Source organism: Xenopus laevis, chromosome 5L (assembly GCF_017654675.1).
Source record: "Xenopus laevis strain J_2021 chromosome 5L, Xenopus_laevis_v10.1, whole genome shotgun sequence".
In the NCBI taxonomy this organism is placed as follows: Eukaryota; Metazoa; Chordata; class Amphibia; order Anura; family Pipidae; genus Xenopus; species Xenopus laevis.
In genome coordinates this window covers 169,852,839-169,868,895 of record NC_054379.1, presented here as the reverse complement: position 1 = coordinate 169,868,895, position 16,057 = coordinate 169,852,839, and the positions used below count along the sequence as shown (strand labels likewise).

General features: G+C 45.5%; 1 protein-coding gene across 3 annotated transcripts in view; it reads right to left on the bottom strand.

The window, feature by feature from the left end:
- Window positions 1–1,525: 1,525 nt before the first annotated feature.
- The window catches only part of fndc4.L (fibronectin type III domain containing 4 L homeolog), a 16,070-nt gene continuing 1,538 nt past the window's right edge, over window positions 1,526–16,057 (bottom strand). For 2 of the 3 annotated variants that reach the window (XM_018262197.2, XM_041563671.1), the window contains exons 2-7: window positions 11,574–11,897; window positions 10,177–10,292; window positions 8,798–9,002; window positions 8,029–8,118; window positions 7,495–7,625; window positions 1,526–2,840 (exon numbers count right to left, since the gene is read on the bottom strand). In XM_018262197.2, the coding sequence (XP_018117686.1) occupies window positions 2,805–2,840; window positions 7,495–7,625; window positions 8,029–8,118; window positions 8,798–9,002; window positions 10,177–10,292; window positions 11,574–11,715 (720 nt within the window). In that variant the 5' untranslated portion in view covers window positions 11,716–11,897 and the 3' untranslated portion in view covers window positions 1,526–2,804. The remainder of the gene's footprint in view (window positions 2,841–7,494; window positions 7,626–8,028; window positions 8,119–8,797; window positions 9,003–10,176; window positions 10,293–11,573; window positions 11,898–16,057) is intronic. The other variant, XM_041563672.1, reaches the window with a different exon arrangement.

The window sequence follows — 16,057 nt, the reverse complement described above, 5'->3', positions numbered from 1 at the left end:
GGAGGATGTAGGAGATACAAGAAGTTCCTTAGAGACAACATGACAATTCTAGTTACCCTCATAGGGAATGATTAGCCCTGATATAAGCAGCAGGTATCAGCCTATCTGTGTGCACCAATAACTCTTTCAGACAAGGGTAATGGCATGTTGGGATTGTGAGGGGAGGGGTGCAGATAGCCACCCTTTTAGTGCTAAAGCTTCTTGGTTTGAATCTGGATGTTCTTAATTCTAGCATTACCAGTTTGATCCCTAGAAAATAACATCTTTGAGCTGAGGATATAGGTACAAAATGACATATCAGACCAATGGTATTTGGATTTCTTGGTCATTTCTCTCAAGTCCCACATTTTAGAAAAAACTGTGTTGGGTGTATCTCTCACAGAGAAGATGCATTTGCCAGAATATCACTGGCAGCTCTGCTTTAATGGACAGACTACACTTTTCCCCAATTAGAGCAAGAGAGAACAAGATGTCTAATTAAATCCATTTCATGTTTTCTCTTATTGGCTATAACTGACCATGCGCTAAGCACTGGTGCTGCAAGATGTTCTGCTGCACATAATATTTATATATGGTCAGATATGATGAGACACTCTCAAATAACTGTCGCCCAGGTGCCTCTAACAGATAATAATTATCCAAACATTAGCAACCAGAGCCCTCACATAACTTTCAATCGTGCTCAAAAGCTGTTTATTGGTTTATTTGCAATCAATGTTTTGGTCCTACTCAGAAAAGGTTCTTGGAGTAGTACTGAACCATTGACTATATTGAACATATTGAATATTTTGAAAACCTTTTGTTTACTTTTGGAATTCCCACGAGTGCCCCTGTTGCTAATGGATGAAGATATCTATATGATAGAGTAAAGGACATCATTGAGCTCTCACACCCTCACTGATAATGCTTCTTGGGTCTAAGCCACTTTTTACAAAGTCACTTACAAAGGAGCCTATTTACAGTATTGGCTTGAATTTAGCTCAGGCTTTATAAATCCAGCTTCAGCATATTTACTACTGTAAATGGGACACTGAACCAAGATAGGTGTCAATATTTCAACCTGCCTTTGTTACCTGACCTACTGTAGGATACAATATCCAGTGTAGGCTACAATGTGTCTATCCAGGAGGCAGTATCTAGTATGGATTGCAGTATGCCCATCCTGAACTTTCTGGATCACAATATCCATTGTGGGCTACAATGTCTCTATTCAGATCACAGTATACATAGTAGATCCCTATGTAGATCTTGATAGCAGCACAAACCCACTCTCCAGGCAATACTATTTAGAAACAAACTTTAGAATGGAGGCCCTCTGACCAGCCAAGCTTTCATTCTAGATCAGAAACGAGTCCCTCTCATTGGCCATTTCTTCTACCAAGAACACAAAGAAGGCACTCTCAACAGGCATGTATCAAAAACAGAATGGATACACTTATCAGTCAACCTGGAACAGAAAATATATACATTTGGCACACAATGTAGACATGTTCAGCAGCTGACTTGACAATGTGGAACAGCAAGCTGACAGTTTGACCAGACAGTTTTATTTGTAACAGAGTGGACATGCTCACCAGCCAATCTTACTATGTAGAGCAGAAAGAATATACTCTCATCATTCAGCCTCTGTGTCTAAAGCGGAGACCTTCAAACAGGCCAACATTTATATCAAGAACAGCAAGTAGAAATTCTCATCACACGTTTTGTATCTAGAAGAGAAAGAGGCCACTCTCACCAGCCAGCCAGTCTACGCAAGATCATAAAGAGGTCTCTATAACTTGTCAAACTTGAAAGGAGATGATATCCAACATTGCTATAATGAACAGAAAGTAGACACTTTTGCCAGGCAACTTTTTATCCATAACAGGACACAGAATATGTATATGTAGATACTCGTATCAGTCCTCTTTTCTATCTAGAACATCATGTGCACTGTTAATTGCCAAGGGCGCTATCTAGAAATCAGATGCTAGATAACATTGTTGCTCTGTATCCATTGACCAAGTTCCATAAGGAGAGATCAGCCTTCACTATATTAGAAAATAATTCACACAAAGCAAGGGCAATGTGAAACTCCATTAATAGCAGAGGCAATATAAAACTATATATAACTACATTGTTAACTTTACACCTGCGCTGCAGGACTCCATGGTGAGACATAAAAGCTTTGCCAGAAAGAGGGACCAAATGTAGAACAGAGGCATTGCTGGGACGGACAATGAGTAATAGGGAGACCTCACCATCATACTTCTGTCTATAGCTGCAAATTTGTGTCAATGGTCACAAAAGACTTACAGAATGAGCGTTGCAAGTCTTTGCTAACACAGATTGTCCCCAATCCCCTCATGAATGTAACATGGCATGTCTTAGAGATACCCACCATAGTCCTCGGAACCCAGTCCAAGAACATCCTATCACTGATGAACAATACTCTGGAATCTGTTTGATGATTTCATAGCAAAAAATAGAACATAACAGATCCTGGTTTCTTGCACATACATTTCATAATAATTGGAAACACCATATCGGCATTTACATCTTGGCCATTCTCTGACAAAGACATCCACAGCCTTAAAGAGAGTTCATGGCTCTTAAGTCGTAGACAGACTGTACAGTCAATGAGTTCTCTTTTTAGGTGATTACAGTGAACGGGGTAAGCCCTTGAGTAAACCCTGCTGGTAGCGGAGTTTAGTGGTATTGCTATACGAAGTGCCCAGCGCTCTTGTGCATTTCATCCAACCTGGAGGCCTTGAGTCCAGGACACAGTGGGATCAGTTTGGGCTCAAGGCCTGGACACAGATGCGCTATACTTCTATAATGTTGACCGATGGGTTCTTCTTCTGGGTAAGAAAGACAGAAAGAATGTATAAATGCCAGCACATTGTGTTCTACACATTGGAAAGCAAGAAGCTTCTTTATCGTAGAATACAAACAAGACTAAGTCAAATAACAGTTTCATAAAAAGAAATAGAATATTCTGTCAGGAATAGCCAGGAATCGAACCCTGGTCCCTGTTGTTGGGAGGTTCTGCATTACCAGGGTGAGCCACTGGAGGATCTCTGTCCTCATGTTAGACACTGCTCTGGACAGACTTGAAATATATTCTTTCTCCCCTGCCTCATTATCCACATGTGTCTTCCATTCCCAATTAATGACCCTTTATAAGCCTGTCCCTGACCTAAGATCCTGGCTTGATTATCTGAGCTCCTGAGCCCGATCCAGCCCCTTACTTGCGATTCCTGATTCCTGACTCCTGTGTCCCCTGCCTGGTTCCTGTGTTCCCTGCCTCGACTCCTGATTCCTGTTCCCACCTGGTTCCTAATTGCTTTCTCTGTGGATTCCCTGGTTTGACCTTCGGCCTGTTATCTCGACCCTGCTTGAACGCTGCCTGCCTTTGACCTTGCCTTCTCTTGGACCTTGCTTGCCTGCCGCCTGCCCAGACCTTCTCCACCTGTTTATTGGACTTTGTTTGCCTTTACCCAGGTTGTATCTTTCAGTTTACACTGTTATTGATATTACATTCATCTCCATTAAAAACTCCTTTATCATAACATGGCTTTTGCTGTTAAACCTGAAGTAAATGTGTATCACCTGGGTTATCCAGCATATAGGCTCCATTCATCAGCACCCAAACCTGACAGTATAATCAAGCCACACAATAAGGAGCCTGCTGTTAACCCCTCTATATCACCTGATCAGGGTGAACTGCAACTCTCTGCTCAGTGGCTCTCATCAGTTAAAAAATATGAAGGAGAAGAGGGAACTTTTTCTGACTTTCTACTCGCATGTAAGAAATTTGCCTCTATTCCTTTTGTCAAGCAGACTCCAGACTCTATGAAGAGCAGACTCGTTATAATATTCCTCTTAGGGGGTAAAGCACAAGAGTGGGCAGAGGCTTGCATTGATGAAGAAGCTCACTTTTTGGAAGACCCCTGTTCTTTTCTTTCTTTTTTGAAAACAACCTTCACGGGTGATTTATGGCCAGTCCCTTCCGACATTTTTTCCTCCTCAAGTTCTCCTGTCGTTCAAGGCTTTGTTAAGCCATTTCAACTTACCCCTCCAGTGCCAAGATATTCCCAACTTGTTGGACTCAAAAATATCTATCAACCTGTTATACCCTATGACGAGAGTGAGGAAGAGGAAAGTTATTGGGAGGATATTTATGACGAGAGTGACTATGATGCCTGTAATGATGAAGACTGGGAAGATGTGGAGTCAGACGATGAAGTTCAAACTGCATTTACCACTAAATTTAAGGGTCGGTCAGTCTCCCAGTATCTGCCTGCAATGCACTCTCCAGCTATCTCCCAGTCTGCTTCTAAGCCTGTTGCTTTCCATAAATCAGCCTCCCTGGGTCTCAGGCCTGAACCACAGTTTATTTCTTTTTCTAATATACCACGGCCGGCTTCCCAGCCAAACTTCTCTCGCAGCCCAGCCGATTCCAGCAGCCCAGCCGTTCCAGCAGCCCAGCCGGTTCCAGCAGCCCAGCCGGTTCCAGTGATGGCTTCCCAGCTGATTCCAGCAGCCCAGCCGGTTCCAGTGATGGCTTCCCAGCCGGTTCCAGCAGCCCAGCCGGTCCCAGTGATGGCTTCCCAGCCGGTCCCAGTGATGGCTTCCCAGCCGGTTCCCCGAAAGCTGCCTCCCGTGCCGGTTCCCCGAAAGCTGCCTCCTGTGCCAGCAGCCTTCCAGCCTGCATCTCCTGTGCCAGCAGCCTTCCAGCCTGCATCTCCTGTGCCAGCAGCCTTCCAGCCTGCATCTCCTGTGCCAGCAGCCTATGGGCCCAAGGACAAATCCACCTTCACTGCATTGGGATCCAATGGTTCTGATGCAACAGATACTACTGGACTCATTGTCATATATGGTGGTCATTCTGCTATCCTGGGCAACTCACCTGTAATGGGTGACTTGGCTGTTTCCTCTGCTCAGTTGGCTGACTCCTGCAATTCCTCTCCTGCTATGGGTGATGCTCCTGACCCTGGCTACTCCTCTATTCTGGCTCCCGATCCTGGCAACTTACCTGTTTGGACTCCTGCATCGGGTGGTCCCCCGGTTCCAGAAGTGGCATCAGGTGGTCCCCCAGTTCCAGAAGTGGCATCAGGTGGTCCCCCGGTTCCAGAAGTGGCATCAGGTGGTCCCCCGGTTCCAGAAGTGGCATCAGGTGGTCCCCCGGTTCCAGAAGTGGCATCAGGTGGTCCCCCGGTTCCAGAAGTGGCATCAGGTGGTCCCCCGGTTCCAGAAGTGGCATCAGGTGGTCCCCCGGTTCCAGAAGTGGCATCAGGTGGTCCCCCGGTTCCAGAAGTGGCATCAGGTGGTCCCCCGGTTCCAGAAGTGGCATCAGGTGGTCCCCCGGTTCCAGAAGTGGCATCAGGTGGTCCCCCGGTTCCAGAATTGGCATCAGGTGGTCCCCGGTTCCAGAAGTGGCATCAGGTGGTCCCCCGGTTCCAGAAGTGGCATCAGGTGGTCCCCCGGTTCCAGAAGTGGCATCAGGTGGTCCCCCGGTTCCAGAAGTGGCATCAGGTGGTCCCCCGGCTCCTGACTCTGGCAAATCCTCTTCGGCTCCTGACTCTGGCAAATCCTCTTCGGCTCCTGACTCTGGCAAATCCTCTTCGGCTCCTGACTCTGGCAAATCCTCTTCGGCTCCTGACTCTGGCAAATCCTCTTCGGCTCCTGACTCTGGCAAATCCTCTTCGGCTCCTGACTCTGGCAAATCCTCTTCGGCTCCTGACTCTGGCAAATCCTCTTCGGCTCCTGACTCTGGCAAATCCTCTTCGGCTCCTGACTCTGGCAAATCCTCTTCGGCTCCTGACCCCGGCAAATCCTCTTCGGCTCCTGACCCCGGCAACTCCTCTTCGGCTCCTGACCCCGGCAACTCCTCTTTGGCTCCTGACCCCGGCAACTCCTCTTTGGCTCCTGACCCCGGCAACTCCTCTTTGGCTCCTGACCCCGGCAACTCCTCTTTGGCTCCTGACCCTGGCAACTCCTCTTCTGATTTGGCTCCTAGTTTATTTGGATTCATTTATTGCCACTGGTTTCAAGTCTATTTAAGAATATTCATTTTTTACTTTGTTTTCCTGTCCATATCCATACAGTTTTCCCATTGGTTTCTCAGTCCCGCTTTAAATTATCTGGCTTTGACTGTGGACAATGATATGAATCAGACGTTTGAATGCTTGCTTGGACAATCTAGTTACTGCATCATTTCAAGAGTTTTCTAAAAGGAACTTTCTCTTTGAACTCATGTACCCACCTGACCCTGGGATCGCCCTGAGGTCGATCCTTTGGGTGGGGGTAATGTCAGGAATAGCCAGGAATCGAACCCTGGTCCCTGTTGTTGGGAGGTTCTGCATTACCAGGGTGAGCCACTGGAGGATCTCTGTCCTCATGTTAGACACTGCTCTGGACAGACTTGAAATATATTCTTTCTCCCCTGCCTCATTATCCACATGTGTCTTCCATTCCCAATTAATGACCCTTTATAAGCCTGTCCCTGACCTAAGATCCTGGCTTGATTATCTGAGCTCCTGAGCCCGATCCAGCCCCTTACTTGCGATTCCTGACTCCTGTGTCCCCTGCCTGGTTCCTGTGTTCCCTGCCTCGACTCCTGATTCCTGTTCCCACCTGGTTCCTAATTGCTTTCTCTGTGGATTCCCTGGTTTGACCTTCGGCCTGTTATCTCGACCCTGCTTGAACGCTGCCTGCCTTTGACCTTGCCTTCTCTTGGACCTTGCTTGCCTGCCGCCTGCCCAGACCTTCTCCACCTGTTTATTGGACTTTGTTTGCCTTTACCCAGGTTGTATCTTTCAGTTTACACTGTTATTGATATTACATTCATCTCCATTAAAAACTCCTTTATCATAACATGGCTTTTGCTGTTAAACCTGAAGTAAATGTGTATCACCTGGGTTATCCAGCATATAGGCTCCATTCATCAGCACCCAAACCTGACATATTCTGATTTGTGATCAATACAGAGATTTCTGCACCTTCCTCCTAGGCCATCCTCATGCATCCTTGAAGACTTCTTTTTCTTACCGTCTCCTCCCCACCCACTTGATGTTTCTTGTCCATCCTCTTCATCTCATGAAACCCATGCCACCATAAATCACTCAAGATTCATATTTCTTATCATCAAGGTCATTATCCCCGCCCCCCATTACTGTCATCCAACTTCAATCCTGTTTGTCCTTCTGATCTTTTCGGTTCCTATACCCAAATTGCTCGACCCATAATCTCTTAAAGCATCCCTCTATAGGAAAGTTTATTCACGGCCTCCCTAGATTATGCTCCTCACTTTTGTAAGGATACAAGTTTGCTACTTAATTGTTTGCATTACCCAATGCCACAGATCTCAATCACAAGACTCTCTCCTAGATCTCCCAAAAGTTCCTTCTTTTATTGTGGAATTTATTAGCATGCATTTCATATACCCTACTGTGGCACTCAATAACTTAGTATTGGGCACATTTACAAAAGCTCATGTGGCAAAGCCCTTACCTTCCGCAGTAAGCCCCCCGTCTGCCGCTCCGGAGTGCTCTGTTCCGATGACGGTTTTGTCTTCTCTTTGTTGTTGTTAGAATCATTATCTTTAATGATATCATATTGTCGACAGAAGAGCGCAATTACAGCTGGACAAGAAGAAGAAGGATGAGAGGAAAATTACTGGATTGTCCAAGATAATTTGCCAATTGAAATGTAAACTGCTGTCTTGTTAGGGTCTTTAACCAAAGCAACAAGAAAGTGGACTGAATTTGAGACTACATTTTGATTAGAAAATCCCATATTCACTTTCAGCTTTTCACACAAACCACTAGGGACAACTGCAATTAACCTTTAAAGGGTAGAGAAGTTGATAAGTTGAGCTAATGTCGGCCTCAGATTGGCCTGAATGTGCAGATGGCATTAGCTACCCCAAAGGCAAAACAATTTATAAGAAAATCATACATATTAATCCCAAAACTAAGCATGCCAGCTTTAAAAGAGGACCCCCTTGTACCACTGATGCTCAAAATGGGTCCCATTTGCCCTCACCTGCCCACATAAGCAACACGGCCACAATGATGATTATCTCCCCAGTTTCCAGCTGCCGTTCCTTATCCACCCCCTGGACTGTGATATCTCCTGCAAAGGAGAAAAGGAAAAATTTTCACCTATTCACAATTTTTTAATCCCAAGAACCAAGATGCCTTGTAAGGCGGTAGTTGAACTACAATAAATTAAGAAAAAAGGAAAGACAACCCTCTCAAGGTCTCTTCAATTCAAAAGGACATCTATTAAGAAGGTTGTCTTTCCTTTCATTATCTATCTACACAAAATGTGTATCTTGTGTTGGGACTGGGCATGCATACAGACCCCTGAGCCTTGGACTCATGGCATGTCTACTGGACTCAAGGCTGGTTCTCAAATGGGAACCGGATTGTATCTTGGGGTCTGTCTGGGCTCAAAGATTATTTTAAAATGGAAAAAGTACAGTGTAGCCTGGAATGGTATCATGGGATGACAGCTAGGAATGAAGGTTCATCATCTCTTAGCGTAAAGACCAGATGAAAGGTTTGGAAAGTAGGGCAAAGCCTTATGATATGTTGGATTCTAGGTGAAACTTAGGAAAGCTGGGAAAGGGAGACTTTGTTAATAATTCTATCTTTTTCATGAGGGCCATTGTATTTTATCTGATTGGCAGCTCAGATACTGGAGCTGCAGACCTGTTTCCGTTTGCACTGAGTAAGAAAAAGATTTCCCTTTGAAATGAATGGAAATAACATTGGGAAGAAGAACCTGAACAGGAATTTCTCCCCCTTACCCTGATTGGAGCTGTTAGAGGGCACTTTGTCTGTTGCCTTCAGCGTGCGGAAATGGATCCTCTTGCTGGCCTGACTCTCGCTGTACAGCCCAATAGACTGCACTTGGATAATGTAGTCGGTGTCTTCCTCCAGGTCCCAGAGCACACAGGCTCGGTTGGTTGTGTTCACCTCTCGTATGAACCTGTGAATCTGTCCGTCTTGTCTCTGAAGTCAAGGAACGGGGAACTTCAACACTAAGGAGCATGTGACTTCAACACTAAGGAGCATGTCCCCTCTTATTATCTTGCTGTATTATCTAGCTGTATGACACAAACCCCTCCATCCTTTATCTTACCTGTAGGACCCATGCCTTTCATCTCTTACTTCATTTGTAGGACCCATGCCTTCCATTCCTTATCTTATTTGAAGAAACCATGCCTTCAAACCCTTATATTACCAGTAGGACCCATGCCTTCCCTAACGTATTTCTTCAAACCCATGCCTTCCATTCCTTATCTTACCTGTAGGACCCATGCCTTTTATTCCAACTTACCCGTTGGACCTATGCCTTCCATCACTTATCTCTTCAAACCCAAGCCTTCCATTCCTTATCTTACCCATAGGACCCATGCCTTTCATCCCTTATCTTACCCGTAGGACCTATGCCTTCCATCACTTATCTCCTCAAACCCATGCCTTTTATCCCTTATCTTACCCGTAGGACCCATGCCTTCCTTCCCCTGCCTTACCTGTAGGACCTATGCCTTCTAACCCTTATCTTACTCATAAGGCCCATGCCTTCCATTCTTTATCTTACCCATAGGACCCATGCCTTCCAAACTGTAGCTTACCCGTAGGACCCATGCCTTCCATCCATTATCTTACTAGTAGGACCCATGCCTTCCATTCCTTATCTTCCCCTTAGGACCCATACCTTGCAACCTGTATCTTACCCGTTGGACCCGTGCCTTCCATCCCTTATCTTACCCATAGGACCCAAGCAGGATTTGTGGAAAGGCCACCAAGGCCCAGGCCTAGGGCGGCAGGATTTTAGGGGGGTGGCATGAAGCCCAACCACACCTGAATTGGTTCGGAAGGTCTGGGGCTGATCATGAGTTACAATAGTTTTTTTCAATTTCCCATATGCCAATCCCTAGTGCTCATAACCTGATGATGAAAGTTTTAGCATGTGCACAAATGAAAGGGAGGGGACAGGGGTGGCAAATGGCAGGGGGCCTAGGGCCACCAGCTATGTAAATCTGGGCCTGGACCCAAGTCTTCCATCCCTGATCTTACCAGTAGGACTCATGCCTTCCATCCCTGATCTTACCCGCCCACACTCTGTCTGTAGGACACATGCCCCAGTCCTTACATTATCTGTAGGACACACTGCATGTACCTGCTGTGAGATTGCATATCCAATGATAATGTCTCCTTCAGGCACATCCCAGTTCACAGTGGCTGAGTTGGCCTTTAGATGTGTAACTGTCACATTGACTGGAGATGGTGGCCTGTCTGGTACATGAAACAAAAGACACAGTTAGCCCAGTTTAACTTGAGCAGTGATGTACCTGCCCTGGCACAAATGAGACTGACCCCATATGAAGGCACAGAGCAGACACAGTAGCTGAGCTGAGTATTAAACTTGAGATGAAGGGAGTGTGGGGCAGTGACCAGCTGTGTGTGCTTCTCCGAGAGCTGAAGGGGCCCATGGGGATTAAGGGTAATTAGAAATAATCAGCATTCAGCTGCCGTCCCCATACAGCTCTGTAACAGATGGATGGACTCACAGCTAATTATATCACAGCCAAGTTTAGAAAGAGATGCAGAAAGGTGGCACAGGCTGGCAAGGGCACTACCATCTGCTGCCAAGCTACATGCACACACAGTCACAGTATAAGCATAACTATATATGCAGGATATAACCGAGTGTGATGCTTGATACCACTATATGCTGCACATGTATATTCTGTATCAGTGCTCTACTTCTAACCCGGTATATAGCTTTGTAGCTCCTGCCATTACATCAGGGTGAGACTTAGGGGCAGCCCTGGCAATATGTGAGGGGCAATAAGCATGGCAGGCTCACTTATAATACACAAAAGCCATGAATATCTTGTAAATTATATCCTTATAAACGGTGCTTAGTGATGTCATCAGTTATAAACGGTGAGTTCTGATGTCATTTCTGTCACATGACTCACTGAAACTTGTGTATTATAATAAATAAAGTCCCCCTTGTTGGAAAATATGAGGATATTAGAAGTTACCTCGGAGTTCCATGACCTGTATAAAAACACTTGGCCTTCGTCCTCGTACTTTTATATGGTCATGAAACTCCTCAGTGATTTCTAATATCCTTATATTTTATAAGAGGGGGTACTTTATTCACTATATAATACCCAAGAGCCATGAATTTCCTGTAAATTATATCCTTATAAATGGTGCTTAGTGATGTCATCAGTTATAAATGGAGCTTAGTGATGTCATTTCTGTCACATGACTTGTGAGGATATTAGAAGTCACCTCAGAGTGCTTTTATATGGTCATGGAACTGATAATATCCTTATATTTTACAATTGGGGATACTTTATTCACTATATTATAACAAGTTATTTATTAAACAATATTCCCATCAGTGTCTGAGACTTAACTGATTTGCTGGTCACATCCACTAAGGCTTCTAATTGGCCGACACCTTATTGGGGGGGGGTACCTTGGTGAATTTGTCCCAGTTTATGTATTATTTACCTACATTATTTAAGTAGTCAGTCCTCCTGGAAGCTTTGCACTTACTTGCTCTCACCAGGCAGAGGTCGCAGCTGAACAGAACCAGCACTGCTGGGCTCAGATACATTGGAATATGGGCCATATCCAGCACTGTCAGACCCCACATGCAGCCCTTGGATCGCAGGGTCACAGAAGAAACACAAGTCATTGGTTCCGAGATTCTGGACAAAATGCTTTTGTGTGTTTGTACCAGATCTAAATGGTGGCACCCCAATCGTGTGCATGGACCCCCATTCCTCTGAGCAGCCCCTGAATATGTCGGCAGTCAGATCTTGGTCTGTGACGGAGAATAACAAGGAATTGGGATACGTCCTCCTCGCTCCCTCTGGCCTACAATGAAATGACAAGAAGACAGTAGAGCTTGAAGCAGATCCACAGGGGATTCTGGGAAATGGGACGGAATGTCGGTGCAAGTAGATTATGTCGATAACTCTTGGGTGCACTGGGGAAGAGATTTTTAGTGTATTATTCAGAACCCAGGAGCCGAATGCACCCAGAACTTAATATAGCAGACATCCCAATGCACCCCGAAAAATAACTGCACATTTATTGCACCCAGAAAGTGAATGCGCCCAACTGACAAGAGTAAAAGGTTGGCACCTAAATAAGTGTTGAACTCGGGTGGGGGGGTTGTCAGGAAATTCCTCTAATGGAATCTCTATGGGAAGGAGAGGAAGGAGCAGTTAGAGGGGTTGGGGATTATCATTAGAATTCACACATGAGCACTTACACATGAGTCCAGTGTTAGAGCTCCATAATTCATGAACAAGTGTAAGGACAGCGCTATATATAGCTCACAAAGTAGCACAGCACCCATAGGAGCCTGCCAAGGTACATGTTTAATTACGGTCACTTATATTGACTCCATTCATAAACATCTCTGGAGCCTCCATCTATACCATATTATATGCTTGTCATAGTGCCATTCCCACCTCTTCCTTCCCAATCCCACAGTGCCCACTGGATGGAGTATAGCGACCCAGGCCCTTCCCAATCCCACAGACCCCACTGGATGGAGTATGGTGACCCCACCCCCTCCCAATCCCACAGATGCCACTGGATGGAGTATGGAAACCCGCCCCTTCCCAATCCCACAGACAACACTGGATGGAGTATGGAAACCCGCCCCTTCCCAATCCCACAGACCCCAGTGGATGGAGTATGGCGACCCTGCCCCTTCCCTATCCCAATGTCACGGACGGCACCCAATACCAGAACAAATGCCAAGGACCCTGGTCTTGGCTCGGCTTCACCAGTAGTGTGACCACCTTTGGGCTTCGGGAGGAGCCCTCAGCTTAATTGGGTGCCACCTGGACTTAACGAGGGGTACAAGGCGAGGAGTTCTGGCTGGCGAAGGGACACGACCGGATAGCAAGAGTCTTTGGGCAGAAGGTCAAGGACAAGGCGTCAGGTGGAAACGGAACAGACCGGATCAGGACAGGCAGATAACAGAATCGTCAGGCAGGTAAGGGGTCAGAACCAGATAATCAGACAGACTGGATAAGGCAGAAGGATGGTCAGACAGGCTGGGTCGAGGCAGGTGGATATCAGAATCGTCAAACAGGCAAGGGGTCAAACCGGGTGATCAAACAAGGGGTTAAGCAGGAAGAGTTGTCGTAGGCAGGCAAGGGTCAGAATACAGAATGCAGAGTAGTCAGGAACAGGCTGGGTCAAACACGGAAAATCAGTCAGGATAACAAATTCAGAAACAGGTAGCACAAAGCTCAGGAAACCTCAGGATATGATCCTATAACGGGCACTGGCTACAGGTCTGAATGGGCCTTAAATAGGGATCCAATTGGCGCCAAAACGTGCGCAATTTTGAGAGGCGCACAGGTGCGCCGCGCGCGTCCTAGTAATCAAAGATGGCGCCGGCAAGGGCAGGATAGGAGCAGCGCAGCGGGCGTCCACGCCAAGAACGTGGCGTGGACCCCACTACCCACTAGACCACCAGGGTAAGTTTCTTACACCCACAGACCCCACTGGATGGAGTATGGAAACCCCACCCCTTCCCAATCCCACAGTCCCCACTGGATGGAGTATGGAAACCCCACCCCTTTCCAATCCCACAGTCCCCACTGGATGGAGTATGGCTATCACACCCTATAAAATTCCCTTGCGCCTGATTCATGAAGTATGATTTAAAGCAATGATCCCCAATCAGTAGCTCGTGAGTAACATGTTACTCTCCAACCCCTTGGATGTTGCTCCCAGTGGCCTCAAAGCAGTTGATTATTTTTCAATTCCAGGCTTGGAGGCAAGTTTTAATTGTATAAAAACCAGGTGTCCTGCCAAACAGAGACTCCAGTAGGCTGTCATGTCCTTTATTTGGCACCACCCAGGAACAGTTTTCATGCTTGTGTTGCTCCCCAACTCTTTTTACATTTGAATGTGGCTGATGGGTGAAAAAAGGTTGGGGATCCCTGATTTAGAGCATTAGACCAATCTTAAAATTAGACCAGCCTATTAGGCATAAGAATAATCACAGGGTTACAACTGTAGCCAATCAGAGAGTTAGCACTGTTTCATGGTTACATCAATCAGAGCTTTCACAGGGTTACACCAACCGGTAGCCAATCAGAACATTACACCACTGACAGGGTTAATCAAAATTGTAAACATTTAAAGCATTAGGACATTATTTAGGGTTAGATAAAGCTGTAGGGGTTTATATGATTGTGATTGGCCAGGTGCACAATGATAGAGGATCGGCAACCTTAAAATGCGTAGTGTAAAATAATTCAATGGCGCCGCGAGCTGCTGCAAGCACGTTTAATACAGTATCCCTAGCCTATACCAGTACTCACATTATCCCTAGCCTATATCAATACTCACAGTATTCCTAGCCTATATCAGTACTTACAGTATCCTTAGCCCATATCAGTACTCACAGTATCCCTAGCTCATATCAGTACTCACAGTATCACTATCCCATATCAGTACACACAGTATCCCTAGGCCATATCAGTGTTCACAGTATCCCTATCCCATATCAGTACTCACAGTACCCTTAGCCGATATCAATACTCACAGTATCCATAGCCCATATCAATACTCACAGGATCCCGATCACATATCAGTACTCACATTATCCCTATCGCATATCAGTAATCACAGTCTCCCTATCCTATTTCAGTACTCACAGTATTCCTATCCCATGTCAGTACTCACAGTATCCCTATCCTATATCAGTACTCACATCATCCCTTAAAGTACCCTTAGGCCATATCAAAACTCACAGTATCCCTAGCCCATATCCGTACTCACAGTATCCCTAGCTCATATCAGTACTCACAGTATCACTATCCCATATCAGTACTCACAGTATCCCTATCCTATATCAGTACTCACATTATCCCTATCCCATATCATTACTCACAGTATCCCTGTTCCATATCAGTACTCACAGTATCCCAGACCATATCAGTACTGACAGTATCCCTATTCTACATCACTACTCACAGTATCCCTAACCCATATCAGTACTCACAGTATCCCTATCCTATATCAGTACTCACATCATCCCTATCCTAAATCAGTACTCACAGTATACCTATCCTATATCATTACTCACAGTATCCCTGTTCCATATCAGTACTCACAGTATCCCTAGCCCATGTCAGTATTCACAGTATCCCTATCCCATATCGGTACTCACAGTATCCCTATCCTATGTCAGTACTCACATCATCCCTATCCTATATCATTACTCACAGTATCCCTGTTCCATATCAGTACTCACAATATCCCTATCCTATATCATTACTCACAGTATCCCTGTTCCATATCAGTACTCACAGTATCCCCAGACCATATCAGTACTGACAGTATCCCTATTCTACATCACTTCTCACAGTATCCCTAGCCCATACCAGCACTCACAGTATCCCTAGCCCATATCAGTGCTCACAGTATCCACAGACCATATCAGTACTCACAGTACCCCTATCCTATATCAGTACTTACTGTATCCCTATACCATATCAGTACTTACTGTATCCCTATCCCATACCAGCACTTACAGTATCCCTAGCCCATATCAGTACTCACAGTATCACTATCCCATATCAGTACTTACAGTATCCCTAGCCCATATCAGTACTCACAGTATCCCTATCCCATATTAGTACTCACAGTATCCCTATCCCATATCAGCTAGGGATACTGTAACTACTTATATGGGATAGTGATACTGTGAGTACTGATATAGGATAGGGATACTGTGAGTACTGATATGGGCTAGGGATACTGTAAGTACTGATATGGGATAGTGATACTGTGAGTACTGATTTAGGATAGGGATACTGTGAGTACTGATATGGTATAGTGATACTACTCACAGTATCCCTATCCCATATCATTACTCACAATATCCCTAGCCCATATCAGCACTCACAATATCCCTAGCCCATATCAGTACTCACAGTATACCTATCTTGTATCAGTACTCACAGTATCCCTATCCTATATCAGTACTCACAGTATCCCTA